This window comes from Vulpes lagopus, chromosome 12 (genome assembly GCF_018345385.1).
Source record: "Vulpes lagopus strain Blue_001 chromosome 12, ASM1834538v1, whole genome shotgun sequence".
In the NCBI taxonomy this organism is placed as follows: domain Eukaryota; kingdom Metazoa; phylum Chordata; class Mammalia; order Carnivora; family Canidae; genus Vulpes; species Vulpes lagopus.
Window position 1 is genome coordinate 59,469,626 of NC_054835.1, and position 19,237 is coordinate 59,488,862.

Genomic DNA, 19,237 nt, shown 5'->3' on the forward strand with positions numbered 1-19,237 from the left:
GGGCAAGCCAGCCCTGCCGCCAGGCCCACGTTCACCCGCCTCCAGAGTGCTGGCGGGAGTGAGACCCCCGGCTCTGTGCCCCGAGCACCCTGAAGGGTATCCTGTCTGATTCCGCAGACAAAGGACAGTGTGGGGTCAGCAGCCCCATGAGAAGCAGAGGCCATGCCTTTCCAGCTAGGAGTCTCGGGCAAGCTCCACGCTCCCTGCACCTCAGGATCCTGGCCAGTGAAATGGAGGCAACGTAGCTCCGTCCCTTGATCGTGAGAGCAGCAGGGAGGCAGGAGGAGCAGGTGTCCTCCCGCGGGGCCCAGCACAGAGCGAGGCCTGCAGCACAGAGCACCTGGGGTCCAGTGGGGACTTCTTGATGGCTCAACTTAGATCACCACCCTCTCGGCAAGTGACCGACAGGACGTGGGCAGAGCATCGGCACCCGGCTGGTTGCCTGGGGGAGCCCATGCAGGCTCCACCGGTGTCTGATAGGAGAAGCTGTGTCTGGGATAAGTGTGTGACAGCTTCGGCCTCGCTCAGGCCCTCCCCCTCCCTTGGTGACGTGCCATCGAAATCAGGAGTCAACAAACAACAAGGAAGGAGCCGCCACATCACCACGATCTCACCAATCAGGCTGAGACTGCCCCTGCGTCTCAGTCCCCACCCAGGGTCAACGGCTCAGGTTTGTACCCCTGCCCGTGGTCCCGGAGGCTGCAGCCCTGTCCTGTGCTTCTCAGGGAGCCAAAGGAAGGATTCACGAGGAGTCTCTAGATTTTTTTTTTCCTTTTTTTTTTTTTGAGACCAGAGAGTGTAGTGTGAGACTCTGGGTGTCTTAAACACCGAGACTCCAGGAGCAACCGCCGTAGGGTCCCTCCACATCACAGCGAGGACGTGGACGGAGGACAGGGGAGAAGACAGAGCCCGCAGGAAACCCGTAGCCGGGGCAGCCCTCCCACTTACCGTTAGGGATCATGATTCCACCCACCATGGTTCCAAACACAACTGAGAGGGTGAGCGCTTTAAACCGGAGGGGGGGCATGTAGCCTCCGGCAGCAAAGGTCCCATCTTTTTGCTAGGTGAAAGAAAACAAAAACAAAAAGCTTTTGAAATGACCGATCTCCTCCCTGCTCCCTTAAAGGGCTGGTGCCCCAGGTGGGTGGGTGTGCGTGGCCGGCAGGTGACTCCAGAGCCTTATGACTTGGCTGAGCAGCGTTCCTGTGAACTGGTGACCCAGCCCAGGGCAGCACAACGCCAGGATGGCATCGGGCCTTCCGTGTCCCATCAGAGCAGAGCCTGAGAGATTCAAAACAGGACCAGGTGAGGAGCGTGGCCACCAGACCCAGGCCCAGCCCCAGTCCCACGGAGCCAGGCTGCTGGGTTCCGAGGGCGGCACAGGGTTCCCAGGGTGGCACACACTTCCACACACACCCACTGCCCTGCAGTCTGTCCTCATTTCCAGGTGCTTGACACACAGTCCCAGGAGAAGGAAAGTGGACACTGCGCCAACCCCAAAGTTACTCCTCCCCCAGGGCCCATTCAGCAGACGCATCTCCCCATCAGGTAGCAGGAGTGAAGCTTCTAGAGCAGTGCTGGGCACCAGGAAGGGCCAACCACGCACGGTTCCCATTCCTGGGCTGGGAAAACCCCACTCCAGGCGAGCCTCAGAACCTTTCTGTAAGTAGAATTTCAAAGCACCCCATTTCCACAATAGATCTTTACACAGGCGGCTGTCTCAGGATGGGCAGGGGCGACTGCAACCCAGATTTCTGACCGACCTGAGGACGACAACTTGAACCAATTGTGGCGAGGAGGGGTGTTAGGGCTTTGGACCTTTGGACCCAAGAACTCCTGCCTAGAAATCTACCTAGAGGCCCAAGAGGAGAGGGAGAAGGGGAAACTCTGTGTGTGAAGGTCAGGCGAGAGTCATCCCTGAGAGGTCAAGCGTGAAGGACTGCAACAACCAGAGCATCCCACAAAAGCTGGAAGAGCAAGAGCGCAGAGGTGCTACGGGTTTCCATGGAGACACCCAGGGAAGACAGGAGAGCTCAGTGAAAGGACTCTAAAGAGGCCCGCACAAATGCCACGTCATCTGTGGGAGGGCGGACAGAACTGCATTTTCTTTCCTGATTTCACACTGCCTCTCAGGCCACTCTGGATTTTATATTTTTTAATGATAAAAATGTATTATATATGGAAACACAAATGCTATTCGTACACAAAGCACAGGTCTGCATCAAACCGGGAAAGAGGGAAGCCTGCAACTCACAGCGCAGAGGCGGGGCCTGGGAGCAGACCCCAGGGACTGTGCCAAATCATGCCACGCTTGGTGCCTAGGTGCCTGAACAGCTAACAGGGTGGGGGATGAAGAGTGGGGAGGATGGCCAGTCCTTGGGGGCTCAGCCTCTGCCATGAGGTGCTGGCTCTGGTGGCAAAATTGGCAGGAAGCTGCCCTGAGCACATGCCAACCACGTGGACAGCGGGCCGAATTCTACTGTTCTGAAGGCCCAGGTGGTCCACCTCCCCCAGTCTGGCTATTGGACCCCCTCTCTTGGAGGTCTGAGACCCCAAGCCCCCAGTTCAAGTTGTGTGGCTGCCAGGAGTCCTGCTGACACCGCAGACCACACTAAGGACCTCAGGCCAGAGACACGAGACACAACCACAGAGAAAAGCTGTGGGTGGGTCTGTGGGCTCCCAAGGTAGGCGCGGGGTCACCCCCACGTCATGGGGCACCAGCTATCACACGCAGACCTATTGCTGTTAACTTAGCAACAGTTAGAGAACCGAGACACTTTTAGTTCCAATCTTATACCTTTGAAAAGTTCTCATAAGGGACACCTGGGTGGCTCAGTGGTTGAGTGTCTGGCTTCAGCTCAGGGCGTGACCCTGGGGTCCCGGGATCGAGTCCCGAATCGAACTCCCTGCATGGAACCTGCTTTTCTCTCTGCCTGGGTCTCTGCCTCTCTCTGTGTCTCTCATTAATAAATAAATAAATAAAATCTTAAAAAAAAAAAAGTTCTCATAAAGGACTAAAGCATGGGCAGCCCGGATGGCTCAGCGGTGGGGGAGCCCGGGCCTGATCCTGGGGTCCCGGATCGAGTCCCACATCGTGCTCCCCACAGGGAGCCTGCTTCTCCCTCTGCCTCTCTCTCTCTGTCTCTCACAAATAAATAAAATCTTTAAAGTAAATAAATGAATGAATGAATGGATTAAAGCAGTGCCACCGCTGCACATGTGAAAGTGAATGAAACCCAGCCTCTTAGGCTGTTTCTTGTCAAACTGTTAAAATTTTCAGTTATATAAACATAAAAAGCAAAGTGTACTGACCCCAGTGCCCAGCTGCTGACCTGGCTGTGGTCAACGCCTGCCTGCAAAGCCAGCTCTTCCACGTTCCTGCTCCTCCCACCTCGGGGTTTCCTGTTCCACCTCTGATTTGGGGGTGACAGCCCCCAAGGGGGGCCTTATCTGCTCGGACAGCGGGCACGGCTCCATGCCTCCCATGTGGGCAGACCCCTGTGTGCTCTGACACAGTCTCTCTCCTCCAGAGTTGATTCAAAAAAAAAAAAAAATCCCTACTAAGAGATTTCACTTTAAGCAAAGCTTTTCCTTTTTTTTTTTTTAAGATTTTATTTATTTATTCATGATAGACATAGAAAGAGAGAGAGAGGCAGAGACACAGGCAGAGGGAGAAGCAGGCTCCAAGCAGGGAGCCCGACGTGGGACTTGATCCCAGGTCTCCAGGATCACGCTCTGGGCCAAAGGCCGGCGCCAAACTGCTGAGCCACCCAGGGATCCCAGCTTTTCCATTTTTTTATTTATTTATTTTTTCCAGCTTTTCCATTTTTAACCAGGAAGAGCTCCCCCGGCCACAGCCCCGAAAACTAGAGAACCCGTGCAAGCCAACAGAAGAGAACATAATTAAGATGCACAGAGTAACATTTTCCTGGCAAAGTGCCGCCTGAAGAGCCTCAAGAACCTTACCTGCTGCTCAAAAAGCAGCGTGTTCAAGGCCTGTCGACACGGCAGGATCATCATGGGGAAGCCCACGGCCACCGACATCATGAAGCCCACTCGCATCATCTCAGTCACCAGGTTGGAGGGAAAGTGCATCAGCACGTTGCCCGCAGTGGCCTCAGTGAAGCTCACGTAGCCGAAGAAGCCTACCTGTGGAAGGGCGACAGTGGGGGGCGCGTGGTGGGCCACACTCCCCCTGGACACAGCCCGGGGGCTGCAGCAAGACCACCCCGCTCGTGGGGTTCCTGCCCGGGGAACTGCACCCACAGCGGTGGGCGGCAGGCACAGGGAAGCTGCCCTCCATCTGGGGCGAAATCCAAACCTGGGAGCCAGGGGCCAGCCGTGCTCGCCATGGACGGACACACGGTGCGGACAACAGTGCGTGGGGCAGGTGTAGGAACTAACGGGAACGCAGACGCCACGCAGCTCAGGGAACAGAACAAACGGGAACACGGAGGCCGGATGAGAAGTCTACCAACGTGTTAACTGTAACCGCACCCACGGGCTGGAATCAAAGACAACTTTCCTCCACTACTTGGCACTTCTCAGTGTCAGTAAACAGAGCCCCTTCCACAGCGGGTCGGCAAAGGTCTCGGAGAGAAGGAAGGAGAGCCCCAGCCAGGGTGCCGCCGAGCACCCACCCTAACCTGGGGGGAGAGGGGGACAGCGGGGCCGCCAGGGGAGGGTCGCTGCGAAGGAGCAAAGGGCAAGCCCGCGAGGGGTCGAGGGGTGGAGAGCGAGCCGGCTTCTGACCCGGGACAGGCGGGGGCGGCGCGCCGGGGCTCCTACCATGACATAGAAGGTGGTGACCACGTTGAGGGAGGAGGCAAATATGGAGCTCATGGTTTTCACCGACGGCTCATCCAGGCTGTCGTAGGTGGGCAGAACCTGGCTGTAGAGAAACGAGCAACTTCACCAAGGGGATCCCAGAGACAGACACGGCCCTGGCTGCCTGGTTCCCAGGTCCCCCGCCGAGTCTCCAGCACCTTCCTTCCAACCACACCCACGCCAAGGTTAACGCGGGGCCACGGCCGGGGTCTGGATGGCGGAGCGCCCCCCCCACGGGCTCTCTGTAAACATTTCAGAAGTGCCACAGAATGAAAGGCCGTCTGTCCCGCCGAAGCAGGGGCGTGACCACCGCGCGGAGTGCTGGGCTGCACCGAGGCAGCACGTGCTTACAGGGGAAGCAGGAAGCGGTTCGGAGCGCTGCCGTCAAGAGGACAGAAAGTTAAACAAACAGAAGCAGGGCCGGGCCACCTGCCCTCGCCTCCGTGCTGGAAATTGGAGCCCGCAGGGACAGAAGAGCAGCTTCTGTCCCACGCACGGCCCAGGGCCAGCCACACGGTGCTGCCGGCGGTGGAAGAGACACGTCCAGCGGGCTCTCGGCAAACAGAGAGTCCCTGAGGGGAGCAGGTGGGAGGGGCGGGGGGCAGAGGCACAGGGGAGGGCCGTGTGCAGACCTGGGAAGGGAGGCCACACTCGGGGAGTCCAGACAAAGAGGCGGGGCTGAAGCTGTGTGCAGAGTGAGGGATGGAGAGGCGGCACTCTCCACCCTGGGTACCCCGGCGTCCCGGCGGGAGGAGAGGGAGCCACGGCCAGCGGTCACGCATGCAGGATGCCAGCTGGCAGGGGTGCGTCAGGATGCAGACAATCATTGCCAATACATGGACAAGCATAACAGTCAGTTGAGCCAAACCCCAAAACCACCTTTGAGAAAGTAAGAGGAAACGTCACTAAAAAGCACACAGGAGCTGGTGGGAGAACCGGCGGGCAGAAGCTGACCCCCGTGCTTCCCGGCTGAGGCACACCCTCCCGCCGGGGCACCCAGTGGGCAGGGGGCGCCCGGGACAGGTGCCCTCCTCTCGGCCTGGCTGGAGGGCGCCAGGCAGAGGCTGCCGTGCACCCCAAGCAGACGGCAGAAGGCCCAGAGGGGAAACAGCCCAAACATTCCTCGGGCTGGGACGGGCCTTCCCTCCCCCAGCCCCCAGCACACACCAGGAGCTGCAGGTACTGTGGGGACAGGGCTGTGCCCTGTGCGGGGAACATGAACGAGTGTGGAAAGGCCAAGGTGGCAGGCCCGTCTCATCCTGCCCAGGCCCCAGGAACCCACTGGTGGGAGCCGCAGATGTCAGTGACCACCCAGCTCGGCCCTCCACCTGTGTAGCAGTCCCAAGACTCACTTTACCCCAGTCAGATGGATTTTGCACATGTAGCCCCTACACACAGCCCCAGGCCTCCACGTGGACCAGGCCCCTCTGGGCTCAGCACTGTGCTGGCCGCTTCTCTGGCCCACAGGGCCTAATTGGCTCTGCACCACAAAGTACTTGTTTACGATGAAGTAAGACCAGAAAGGGCCAGACAGGAAGAGCAAAGCAGAGGCCTGGCCCATCCCTGCAAAAAGTCCACCAGTCAGGCAGGCAGGGCCTGGTGGTCACCTGGGGGTCACCGGGCAAGTCCCTGTCTCTCATGCACTCTGGTGCAGAGACACAGCAGGAGCAGAGAGCTCTGTCTCGGCCCTTGGCAAAGACCAATGTTTTTAAGGACGGGGAGGTCAGCAAACTGGTCACTCCAAGCTCTGTGGACCCCCCTTGCCAGCCGCTCACTGCGGAGAACGTGGGCATAGCCATAGCGCCGACGCCCCCTTTGTGCAGAAGAACAGGATGTGGGCTCACAGCCCTTCCAGAAGCTGTAATTTGACCTAAGAACCAAACCTGACAGATGTGCGCCGGCTACGACGTGGCCACCAGCAAAAAGCCCAACCGCGGGTTTATTTTTTAAAAAGCAAACTCAGACAAAAAGGACAACTGGTAACAAGGTACACCGTAAGAGATTGTAACTTCTGTCACCAATTATAATGGGGACATTGAACAGCAAGAGAGGAGCATGTTCTGGTGGAAACCGAGCTGCCAAGAGAGACAGTAAGTGGGAAATGACGATTTGGATCTCGCATGTGGGTGTAAACACAGCAGCACGAGCAAATTCTATCTGCCACATTAGTTTACGATTGGCACAATACATGCCCACTGGAGCTCCGGGGGGGCTGGCTCTGCCAACCCCCCCGTGCACTGATGGTCTTTTCCCGTCCGTGCCGGATTTACGCCTCTCTTTTGAGCGGGTTACCGTTCCGACCGGGCATGAATCACTGGCTCTTGTCATTCGGTGGCGAAGGTAATGCTGCTGGAATTATGGAAATAGCCTGATCTGCATTCACAGAGCTCCGCGTGCCAGAGAGAAAGCACACTCGCGCACGCGCACACCCCTCCGAAGGCGCCCCGGTGGCAGTCGGAAGTCAATGTTTGTGCAATTTCCTTTTAAATATTCTCACACGAATAGCTCAATTCTGGCAAAATGCTTGGGACTGTGTGAATCAGATGGTTTTGGGCTGTTCTGTGTTCCCCACAGCCAACTCTTCTGGGGGGAGGGGGCGAACTGGGCACTGTCCCCAGTGCTGCCGACAGCACATCTCAGGAATAAAGTCGAGTTCTCTCTCGATAAAAATACACACAGCTCTCTCCCTCAGCTTGGGGGGGGACAAGTCACAGCGGAACGAGACATTACGAGTCAGTGGCCTGCATCGCCCATTACAGAGAGCAGACGACGCCCCTCCCCGGGCCTCGGACCCCCGCCCGAGGAGCACCCCCGCGCCTCGGGCCCCTGGGGGCAGACGGTACTCACGACTGGCAGGCGAAGGACATGCCAAAGATGGGGATGCAGCGAAAGACACCATCCCAGCGCACATAGCGGATCCGCTGCAGCCACTGCCCCCCGAACAGGCCATGCTTGAGGGAAGAGAGCACGATCTGCACGAGGACGAGAATGGAGCGCTCAGGACCGACCCGCACACAGGGCAGGACTCGGGACCCCCATGCCGGGCTGGGCACCTAAAGACGCACAGCCCCCCAGTTCGCTGCCCCGTGCTGTGCCGCGAGCTGGACTTCCTGCCGCAGGGCCTCCTGGCACTCGGGGCAGCTGCCCGCGCTCCAAACGCGTAGCACAGAGGGGGCACAGTGAGGCCCACCTGCCTGCCCACCTCCGTTGCCTCAGGTGAAAGGACGGTCCCTGCAGACCGGGCAGGCCCTTCCCAGACCCATCTGGACAATTTTTTTTTTTTTTAAAGTAACCTGTGTGCCCGACGTGGGGCTCGAACTCACGACCCTGAGATCAAGAGTCACACACTCTATCAACTGTGCCAGCCAGGGGCCCCCCCCGCGTCCCCACATTTTAAGACAAAGCCCCAGAGGACCGGGCTATCTGGAGAGTAGTGCTACCACCACTGGGCAGCCCTCACACCTGGGGGACCGGGAACGTCCACCCAGCACTCAGCTTTCTAAGGAAAGCGGCAAAGATTTTTACCCCGTTCACTCAGGAGTGAGACTTCTGACCCTCAGGCTCCAGGGGCTCCTACTGAGAGGCCTCTGGGCGCTCCACACCGGACCCCCCAGAACTGGCCGGCTATGAACATTCATCTAGGAAACAACCCGCCCCCTTGTGACGAAGCGCTGGCGCCCTGACTCCTGAGCACAAACGATACATAGAACACCCTTCGGTAAAATGAGGAGCATCTACACTCGGTTTCCTGGGGCATCGGCCCTGCCCCTGCCCCGGCGCCCTCGCGGTGCTGGCCCAAGTCCAGGTGGCCCGTGTGCCCTCCCAGGGTTCACCGGAATAACTCTAACACATCCCCAGCTTTCGACCACCTCCCCGTCACCCCCAGGAAGCAGCTGGTGGCCAGATCAGCCCCAGGCCCCCGGCACTCACCACAAACATGAACACGGTGTAGAACATGAGGGCCATGGCGCTGAAGGACTGGATGGAGGCCATCATGTTCCTCTGCAGGCTGAGCGGGAGCACGATGCACAGGGACACCACGATGACCAGGAACACACGGAAGGTGCCGGTCACCTGGGGGGAGCCGAGTGTGCTGGGCAGCCATCACCTCACTGAGCCCCCAGAGTTTCCCACCCGCAGGCCCGGAACTAACCCCGAGGCATCCAGAAGCTTCTCCTAACCGACCTCAGGCTGCTGGTCTCACCCTCACCTGCCCCCATGGGGCTGAGACGTGGCCCTGCAGGGGATCACATGGAGCTGCCACAGGAGCAGCCACAGCCTGCCAACGCGCCAGGCCCCTGAGCAGGTTCTCACCTGAAACCCAAAGAGCCGAGCAAAGAAGTTGGACCCCAGGTCACCAATCACAACGTAGAAGGCCATGCAGGTCCCCAGCATCAGCCCGATCATGCTGCAGAGAAGGAGGTGGCGTTGAAAGGGCCCCATCCTAGCAGGAGTCCTCCTCCCCTGGCCGAGCCCCGTCCCCGCCGATGCGACCGGCCCATGACCGCCCGGGGCTGGCCCAACACAAGATGGAGTTTCCAGCGTTCGCAGGCCTGCAGACGTGGGGTGCGCCGGGTGCAAGTGGCTCTTTTACTTGGAACAAACACTGAATAACTACACTTCTCTCTCCAAGGAGGCTGCGCACGTTCTCTCCAGGGCTACCAAGACCCACCGTGATGCTACACAAGTTAAAATAACAATCGACTGCTCTCAGAGGATTGTTCTTGTGCATTCACAATTCCCTAATTTATAAGCCTAGAAGTGTAATTTCCCAGCAATTCTTCTCATCTTGTAAAACTTCACTCCAAAGGGAGAAAAACATGGGACACCTGGTGGCTCGGTGGTTTGGCACCTGCCCTTGGCTCAGGGCATGATCCTGGAGTCCAGGGATCGAGTCCCACATCGGGCTCCCTGCATGGAGCCTGCTTTTCCCTCTGCCTCTCTCTCTCTCTGTCTCTCATGAATAAATAAATAGAATCTTTAAAAAAACAAACAAAGGGAGAAAGACAGGACATTTCCCGTATAATGCCACCTCGAGGCGACAGCGTGCGGGGCTGGGCGCAGGTGTTGGGGGCGATGCTGACGGGAGCTACAGCCAAGCCTCTGGTTCTGCTGAGTCCCCAGCTCCCCACTTTTACATCCTCTTCAGTAAGACTTAAATAAGACTTTTGCCCGACACTTATTTTAAGGATACGATAGGTTGAACTTTAAACTATTTAGGGACACTTGAGGAAAGTATGACTTCATACAGCAGTCCATGTCCGAGACGTGTGGGTGGGTGTAGAACGGCGCTCAGGTTCCTCCTCGGGGCAGGTGAGGAAGGGGGTGAGGCCGGCGAGCGGCACCACGTACCTGGTCTCCACCAGCATCTTCCCCATCTTTCCGTACGCGTGCAGGGCTAGTGCAGAGAAAGAGAATCAGCGTTCAGTCCGACAGCATGAGAAGCACACCGGTCAGGACACCACCCAGGGAAGCCAGGAAGGCCAGTCTGGCGTTTCAAGGGTATAAGGAGAGCATTTTAAGATTTTAGTCTTGTGGGCAGCCCCGGTGGCGCAGCGGTTTAGCGCCGCCTGCAGCCCAGGGTGTGATCCTAGAGACCCGGGATCGAGTCCCACATCAGGCTCCTTGCATGGAGCCTGCTTCTCCCTCTGCCTGTGTCTCTCTCTGTGTGTCTCTCATGAATAAATAAATTTAAAAAATCTTAAAAAAAAAAAGAAAAGATTTTAGTCTTGTGTTTTTTTCAGCTCTACCATCCAAATGGAAACCACAGAAAAAAAGAACAAAAAAAGAGGGAAAGACACAGGCAGTTGAATTTTTTCATTAAAAAAAAAAAAGCTGTTGGGGTGAAGTGGCGGCCTCCGCACACAGTCTGGGGTGGGGGGCGCCCACAAACGAAGCTGCGCACACTGGGGCCGGAGGGGGGATGGCGCGACCAGTGCAGCTCTGCACGTTCTCCAGCGGAGAGGAGCTGCCCGTCCTCCCTCCCTGACAGAAGTCTGCGAGCAGACGAGACACCAAGAGCTGGCTCGGCAAGACCTGTCCTAGGACCCAAGCGTGGCCCAGGCACCCTGCGTCCTCCCACCCTCTAGGAAGTTCCCATCTCCCGGGAGTGACCAGAAAGGGGTGCGTGTGACAGCACAGCCCAGCTTGCCGGTCCCAGGAGGCTCGGAGAGCAGGAAACATGCAGCCAGTTGCTGTGAATGAGTCCAAACAACACTCGTCACTTCTAAATTACTTAGGAAGAGGTACAGCGTTGCCAAAAGCAAGGGAGCTTGGCACGAGACACAGGCTACGCGCGGGCAGAGGGCCGGTGAGCAGCACAGGCCCCCGCCCTGACGGTCACGCCGGCCTCCCCGGCTCGTCTGATGCCGGAGACTCAAGGCCACGCCGAGACCTTCACAAACCAAGGACTCCAGACAGCAGCCAGCAGCCCAAGGCCCGCTGTCACCAAAGGGAGGCACTCGGAGGCTCCCAAGGACGGCCACGCCTCTAGGCCAGACTCGGAACTCCGTGCCCCACAGAGGTGGCCCCGCTCCGGCCATCCCTTCCCCTCGAGGAAGCTGAGTATCTACAGCACTTTCCAAATGCTCAGAGCAGCTGCCAGAGAAATTCCAGGACACACCGGCACCCTGGACAGCGAGGTACTCCAGCAAGGCAGGGGGCCGCCCAGGACGACCTCCTGGATGGGGCCGTCCCAGTTTCTGGCCTCTCCGCCCTCCCTTCACCCCTTTCTTGCCCCAGCCTCCCCCACCCCCACCTCATGTGCAGATCCATGTGCTGCAGATCCAGCAGCCCCCAGCCCTCAGCCTCCCACCCAGCACACACTGGAAGGGCGGAGGGGGCCCAGGACTGTCCCTCGGGGGGCTGGCAGGTGTCTGCAAAAGGATTTCTAAGCAAGCATGCCTCGGTGCAGTCCGGAGCTCCTGGGTCAGCCCTCCCTGTGACAGGCACTCTGCGGCTACGAGGCCGGGCCTCATCCCAGTCTAACCAGTGCCCTTGTGCAGAGCGAGGATGGGCGTCCAGAGGGCTCTCCCGGTCTTCCCCTGGGAGGCCGGGCAGCAGCTTCTCCCCCTGGGGCCACTCCCTGGCCCGCGGCTCTAAGGCTGCTGTGGACACAGGGCTAACGCTCCGGCTACCCGGCTCAGTGCAGGACCCGCTCTCCCCCAGCAGTCCAAGGCCTCCTCCTGACCACTGCCCAGCACCAGCAGGCCGGAGAAGGTGGGACACACGCCAAACTGTGCTGTTCAAGATATGAGGGTAACCTCGACCCAGTCGTCCCCAGAGCCAGGCCTTGGGCTGCATCTGATTCCCCAGCACCACACGCTCAGGGAACAAGAAAGCCCTTGTTGGATACATGAGGACGTAGAGACCCCCGGGTGTCAGAAAGCTTGGCCTTACAGCCCTCAGCCCACCAGGTAGCCACACATGCAGGTCACGCAACTGAAGGCCGGCAGGGAGAAAACTGGCTGGACAGGCCCTCTGCAGGCCCCACCCGGGCCCAGGGGCAGGCAGCAGGTGGACCAGGACCCCGGGACCCCAGATGGCCAAACGATGGGCCCGCAGACACAGACCCAAAAGCATGGGCGCTCACAACTGAGAGCTCAGAGCCCCAGTCAGCAGGGCGGGGGCTGGGGCCTGGGGTGGCCCCGCGGGGCTGACAACACCAGGGGAGGCGGACTGGCTGGCACGTCTACCTTCTGAAAAGGAGGTTTAGAGAAGTCTCCATGAACAAGACACAGAGGGCGAGGGAGCAGCAGGTAAGAAGGGGATGAAAGTCACCAACGGGCCCCAAGGGCAGCCACCAGAACACCGAAGTGACGTCAACAGACGCTGCCCCGGAGCCGTAACTGCGGACTGGTCCCAGTGGAGGGGCCTCACCAAACCGGAGGGGCCTCACCAAACTGAGAAACGGGGCAAAGTCTCACTCACGTCTGGGCATGGCGGACACAACCATGGAACTTCCCCACACACACACCCCAGCCCTGTCGCGGAGACTGAGTGACGTCTGTCGCTCCAGGCCCTGCCCCCTCTGCAGGTCTGGCTGAAGGCCATCTGGTCACATCCCTGCCCCCGGGGGCTGCCCAACGCCCACGGATCCAGCCGATGATGCAGGGGGGCCTCCTCTCAGGAAACCCTCTCCAGCTGTGGTACAAGCTCTCATGGGGTCTCCCACCCAGGAGAAGGCAGAGGGCGAGGAGAAAGACCCTTTTAGTAAGTCTGCCCAGGTGCTGGAGGGCTGCTGACCCACACAGTCCGAGGGCTCTCAGCTCTTCCCATCTAGGGCTCCTTTCCAAGCAGTGGGGTCTCTGTTTCTGAGAGACGGTCCTGGGCCCGAGCCTGGATCCAAGGCAGCTGATGCTGCAGACAGGGCCACAGGGTCCGTGGGATCTCACACAATGCAGCCCCCTCCTCTGAGACCAAAGACACAACTGAAGACCCCGGGTGGTCTGGGATCTTTGTGCTTCTAGCAGTTGGGGCTACAGTCACGGCCAGCAGGTGAAGGCAGGAGCCCCAGGCGGCCAAGTATGAGGGTGGCCACTGCCCACTTTCCTTTCAGCCTCTCCCACCTGGCCAAACCAGACTTTCTAAGAATAATCAGACAGCCCGCTGTCAAGAACCACCAGCCTCCGCGGTCTAGGGCCACTTGTCCCATCAGGGCACAGCCAAGCACTTCGAGGGGCACGTGCCATAGGAACCCTGGCAAAAGTAGACCCTTGGAGGGGAGAAATAGGCTACCCTGAAGGCCACGGCCCTGCAGGCGGAGGAAGGGGTGCCCTGGAGCACGTGGCATCCTGAACTGCGTCAGGTCACATCAGCGTGGTCCCTTTACCTGTAACTGTCACTTCCTCAAGTGACTCCAGCAACAGAGAGAGAGAGAGAGAGCCTCACGGCACCATTCTCATGGGGAAGGAGAGAAGGAGGCACTCCTTCAGCTCTGAGGTCAGAACAGATGCTAGTATCTTGGTGCCAATGAAAAGCAGACGAACTGGAAGGAAACCAGAGGTGGTGCTGCCAAAAGCCCACGCGTGGACCTTGCAGATGTTTTTATTTTGTTTGGCCCCTTGGAATCTGCACACCACTTCCTCTCGCCGCCTCCTCTCCCTGTGAGAGCTTTGCATGGACCTGGCCACACACTGGCTGGAGGCAGGCGGTAGGGCGGGGGCTGAGGTGGGGGGGGCTCTTTCATCCAGAGCCCGGGGAGTCTCCTCAGCTCCTGAGAACCCCCATGCAAATACCGCCAGCACGGGATGCAGAGCACAGCAGCCCGAGGGCGGTGGGAATGTAAGGGCCCTGCTCTCAGAGCCAAGTGGCCCAGGAAGCAGTCCAAACCCAAAGGAAGCAGAAAGCACAGCCTCCTCACCCTTGGCCGAAATCAAAGGAAGAAAGACCTAAAGGAAATGAAATTACAACCAACAACATCAGGAAACATCAGTGCTAGAGACGGGGGACTGGATCCCAGCCACCAGCCCGGGCCCGATGGCCATCTCCTCCATACCCTCAAAGCAGGGAAGTGCCACAGAACCCCGGCGGGCAGCTCTGGAGGAAAGCTCTGGGTGCTCAGGACAGGCAGACGATGAGCAAGTGCACAGTGGGGCTGAAGGCCACTGGTCCTGCCTGAATTTGGAAAGGGAGACGCTCCACTGGAATTTGCATCAACGGGAGACAGGAGAGTAAGTGTCACCCCGGTGAAGCATGTGTCTCTCATAATGGTGTTTAAAAACGGCATTAAATTTTAAAATAAGGAAGAAAACCTGCTGTTCAAGGAACTCTTTAAGCATACGGTGGACGTAAAGTAAATAAAGGAGCAAGGCCCTGCACCCAGATCTCGAACGCTGCGCTTCCCAAGAAAGGGCTTAGGGCTGCCCAGCCGAGCGCCGCCGTCCTCACCCAGGCCTGCGTAGGTCCTCCGTTTGCTCAGGCTGGCGGATTTCACCAGGAACATGCAGGACTGGTGTGTCATCCAAGAGCAGAAAACCAAGAGCAGGGCTCCCAGGACGATGCCACACTGGAGAGCGGGAAGGAAAAGAGACAAAATGACATGACCTGGTATTGCTGCCTCACACACATGGCTCCTGAGAGCCCTCTCTGCTGCCCCCCCCACCGCCCCCACCGCCCCCAGCCCAGACTCTTGCAGATGCCAGGCCCCGGCTCTGCTTCACTTCCCTGCCTACGGGTGACAATTCCTAGCACTGAAAGGGACCAATTCTCTGCATGTGGTGGCCACATGCTTTGTGACCCTGAAAGAGTGCCAGGGAACCACTTCCTCCACGGCCCCACCGAGTCTCAGCGAACAGTGAGGCACTGCCAACAACCAGCCGCCCCAGCTCCCTGCGCACACCCCGATATAGCACCTTCTAGCCACTTGGATCAACAGCGCGGAGTGGTGAACACATTCTGGCGGGGAGAGATTAAAAATGACATTTACACCTTTCTTATGAGTTAAATAGACGCCATCTGACCTAGCGATTGCACTCCTCGCTATTTATCCGGAAGAAACGAACACGTGTTCATGCAGAAACTTGTCTGCCCGTGTTTATATATAGCAGGTTCATCCGTGATTTAAAGCTGAAGAAACAGCTTCAGGGCAGGAACTAGGAAGCCTCGGGGAAAGTCTAAAGGGCTAGAGCATTTTTTAAAATAAGCACGGGGTCTTGGGACCAGGTTTTGAGATTGCGGTGAGAGCAAGGAAAAAACCGAAGGCAGGACCAGCAGAGAACGCCCTTGACTGTGTGTTTCTATCTGTCTTTCCTCTCTGGCTTCCAGGTCCCCTGCGCCAGGTGAGGTACCTGGGTCCCCATCACAGTCAGGAGCCTGTAGAGAGAGCCCTCCTTTTGGACAAGTACCTGAGTGCTGCAATAAGCAAACTTTTGTAAAACTTTATATTAGTGTCTAACATCAATGGTGACTCGGTTCCTGAGGGCTGCAGCCAGCCTGGGACTTTTGTAAGAATTTTTGGGTGTCTCCCTTAGATGTCTTTTCCTTCTTGCTCCCTCTTCTTTTTATTTTATTTTTATTCTTTAAAAGATTTTATTTATTTATTCATGACAGACAGAGAGAGAGGCAGAGACACAGGCAGAGGGAGAGAAGCAGGCCCCATGCGGGGAGCCCGACGTGGGACTCGATCCCAAGTCTCCAGGATCACACCCCGGGCCAAAGGCGGCACCAAACTGCTGGGCCACGGGGTCAGCTCCCTCGTGAGGCTGCTCCCTCTTCTGTGTAATCTACGGTATCAAACATATTCGCAGAGAAAAAATAAATAGAAACTGAAGAAACGAACGTCCTACAGTCTCACCCAGAGGTGAACACACACACATACCCTACGATCCAGCTACTCTGCTCCAAGACCAACACCCCAGAGAATTGCACACATGGCGTCAAAGCCTGTGCACAGGTGTTTGCAGAACTCCAGGTCGGAAATACCCTGAAGGCTGAGCAAAGGCCGAGACGGCAGCACGGCCACACAGGGCTACAGGGAGCCAGGAGGAGCCACAGAACAAAGTTACAACCCAGGTACTACTGACCTAGGGTGCCACAGGTGGGCTGGTAGGCCTGGCAGTAGGGACGAGCAGGGCTAGCCATGCTCTGTTCCTTAATCTGGCAGCTAGTTCAAGATTTTGTTCACTTTTGGAAAACTCACCAAGAATACACCCAAAAGGGCACCTCTCTACATGTGTGTTATACTTCAGTGAAATGCTAATTTTCATGTGTGTGTGAAATGCTAATTTTTATGAAAAGTACCCAAGTTACTAAGACCAAACAAAAAAACAAACAAAAAACCCCAAAACGAAAATTTTTTAAATACCATGGCTGAGGGTACCTGAGTGGTTCAGTGGGCGAAGCGTCTGTCTTTGGCTCAGCTCATGATCTCGGGGTCCTGGAATCGAGTCCCGCGTGGGGCTCCCTGTTGAGCAGGGGGTCTGCTTCTCCCTCCCCCTCTGCCCCTCCCTGCTGCTTGTGCTCACTCTCTTACTCTCAAATAAATTTTAAAATAAGTAAATAAATAAATGACATGGCTGGCCAAGGCTAACACACGCATCCCCAAGCTGCCCACTGGCCTTCTGCTGTGCTCCGGCCAAGGGCTTCCCCGGGAGAAGATGCTGCGTCCACCCAAGAGAGGGGTCCCTGCTCTGCTAGGCCCTCAGGACAGGGGGAAGCGCCTGCGGTTCTCTGCCTGAACATGGGCCTCCACCACTAAGTGTGCGCTCCTCCCAGGCGCGCTGGTCTGGCCCGCGTTTAAATGCCCTGACAGGGACCTTGTGCCCACCACACAGCAGACTCCAAGTGCCTGCAAAGCACAGTCAGATCCCGGTGGAGGATGGAGGCCTTGGGCCTGCAGATGCACAGCCACACCTGCCCCAGGAGGTAGCTCCATGCTAGCAAGTGGCAGTGCACCCTGGGACACATGGTCCTTCCAGAAATGCCCGCAAGTGGCCGTGCACAATGGGATCCACGGTACTAGGTCACAGCGGCCGCCCCCCGGGCTCTAGAGCAGCCCTGTCCTCCTGCCCACGCCTTTGCCAGCGCAGTCATCAATAACTCACATGGGAACTCTGAGGCAATTCAGGTTGGTCGGCTTGAAGTCGGGGTATCGGTGGTCGCCAGATTTTAATTTAAAAAAAAAAAAAAAAAGTTTGTCCTATTTTTGTCCAAAAGATGCTACGTTCGAAAAGGCAAAATGTTTGTTAATCTAAAATTAAACTATGGGTGCCCACTTTCAGTTCCAAAGTATGCATTTTATTTCCATTTTTCTCCTTATCTGGTTTCATGCCTAAGGCTGGTCCTTGTGCCCTGCAGCCACCTGCCCTTCCCAGGTGCCGCACTCCTCCTCCCCCACATGCTGCCAGCCCCCTCCAGCGCCCAGGGGGACCAGCAACCGCACCCACCCCTGGTCCAGGTGAGGCCGAGGACTTCAATTTTAGGAAAGAAGCTGCCCCGCTGGATGACGTCACCAGCCTCCCTTTTGTAAAGCCCCAAATGCCCATTTACTTGCGGATTAAACAGAAGCTACATGGGTCCACGATGCAAAAACCGTGGCTTTTTTCCATGCGGTCTGTAACGCTGGCACGACTCTTGTTTTCGAAATACATTTCAGATCTTTTTTTTTTTTTTTCAGCCACAGCAGCGTGTAAACGTTGGTGAAACCCACAATCCCATCACCCTGGAACCAACACCCCCCACCGAGTCCCGGGGGGCGTGCAGGGCTGGACCTGTGGGCTCCGGAGCAGGTGCAGGTCTGCTCAGAGGTTTTAAAAGCAGTAGCGGGGCCCCTGGGAGGCTCAGCAGTGGAGCACCTGCCTTGGGCCCAGGACGTGACCCCGAGGGTCACGGGATCGAGTCCCACAGCGGGGTCCCCGCTGCAGGGAGCCTGCTTCTCCCTCTGCCTGGGTCTCGGCCTCTCTCTCCGTGTCTCTCAGGAATAAATACATAAACTCTTAAAAATAATAAAAGGAGCAAAGAGGGGGCACCTGTCGGGCTCCGTCGGGGGCGCGGGCGACCCCAGAGTTCCAGCCCCACGTTGGGCCTAGAGATTACTTAAAATCGTTAAAAGGAAAAGAAAAAAAAAGGAACAGTAATAAAGGGAAACCCCACGGAGCCCTGCGGCCACCGTCCACCCGCGACCCCGGGCCGGCCCGACAGGTGCCGCCGCAGCCCCGCGCGCCGCACTCACCTGTTTGAAGCAGAAGGGCATGGTGAGCACGCTGACCCCCACGATGCTGTTCACTATGTTCGTGATGAGCCCCCAGTTGGAGGCGGCGGCCGCGGTCATCGCGCGGGGCCGAGGGCCCAGGAGCCCGGGCCGAGGAGCTGGGGCCACGGCTGGACGCGACACGCTGGGAGGGACGGGCGACTGCCTGGAGGCGGCGGCCCCCGGGGAAGGCGGCAGGGACGGTCAACCTCCAGCCCCCGCCAGGCCCTGCGGCTGCCTCATGGCGTCGTCCCCCACTCGCCGTCGCTGGGCGCCCCCGGGTCCCCGCGCCCAGACGCGGAAGAGCAGCCTGGGACCAGGTAGGGACACCTCACCTGGTCTTCACGGCCGCCTCTCCGCGCACACTTCCGCCTTCCGCAGGCTCCTCCTCCCGGAAGTGCCGTCACGGGGCGGGGCTCCGCGGGCGCGCACCAATGAGAGGCGCGCCTGGGAGGGCAGGCGGGAGTCTTGCGGCCCTGGGGAGGGGAAGGATGCGGCGTGGCCCGAAGGGGCGGGGCTCGGAGGACGCGCAAGCCAATGGGAAGCGGGTGCGGACCCTCGGGGGCGTGGCCTGCGGCGGGGGCGGGGCTGGGGGCGGGGTCTGCGGCGGCAGGCTGTGGGCGGGGCCTGCGGCGGGGGCGGGGCCTGCCGGGCCTCGGGGACCCGGCGTCACCGTTGCAGGTGCACACCCAGCCCGGTCCGCGGAGGCGGCACCCACGTCTC

General features: G+C 58.3%; 1 protein-coding gene across 2 annotated transcripts in view; it reads right to left on the minus strand.

The window, feature by feature from the left end:
* Nucleotides 1–18,901, minus strand: part of SLC38A10 (solute carrier family 38 member 10) — a 39,353-nt gene extending 20,452 nt beyond the window's left edge. For both annotated transcript variants that reach the window (XM_041725865.1, XM_041725864.1), the window contains exons 1-9: nucleotides 18,497–18,901; nucleotides 14,716–14,833; nucleotides 10,180–10,225; nucleotides 9,142–9,235; nucleotides 8,758–8,901; nucleotides 7,675–7,799; nucleotides 4,789–4,891; nucleotides 3,967–4,149; nucleotides 949–1,060 (exon numbers count right to left, since the gene is read on the minus strand). In XM_041725865.1, coding sequence (XP_041581799.1) covers nucleotides 949–1,060; nucleotides 3,967–4,149; nucleotides 4,789–4,891; nucleotides 7,675–7,799; nucleotides 8,758–8,901; nucleotides 9,142–9,235; nucleotides 10,180–10,225; nucleotides 14,716–14,833; nucleotides 18,497–18,595 — 1,024 coding nt within the window. In that variant the 5' untranslated portion in view covers nucleotides 18,596–18,901. The remainder of the gene's footprint in view (nucleotides 1–948; nucleotides 1,061–3,966; nucleotides 4,150–4,788; nucleotides 4,892–7,674; nucleotides 7,800–8,757; nucleotides 8,902–9,141; nucleotides 9,236–10,179; nucleotides 10,226–14,715; nucleotides 14,834–18,496) is intronic.
* Nucleotides 18,902–19,237: the final 336 nt, after the last annotated feature.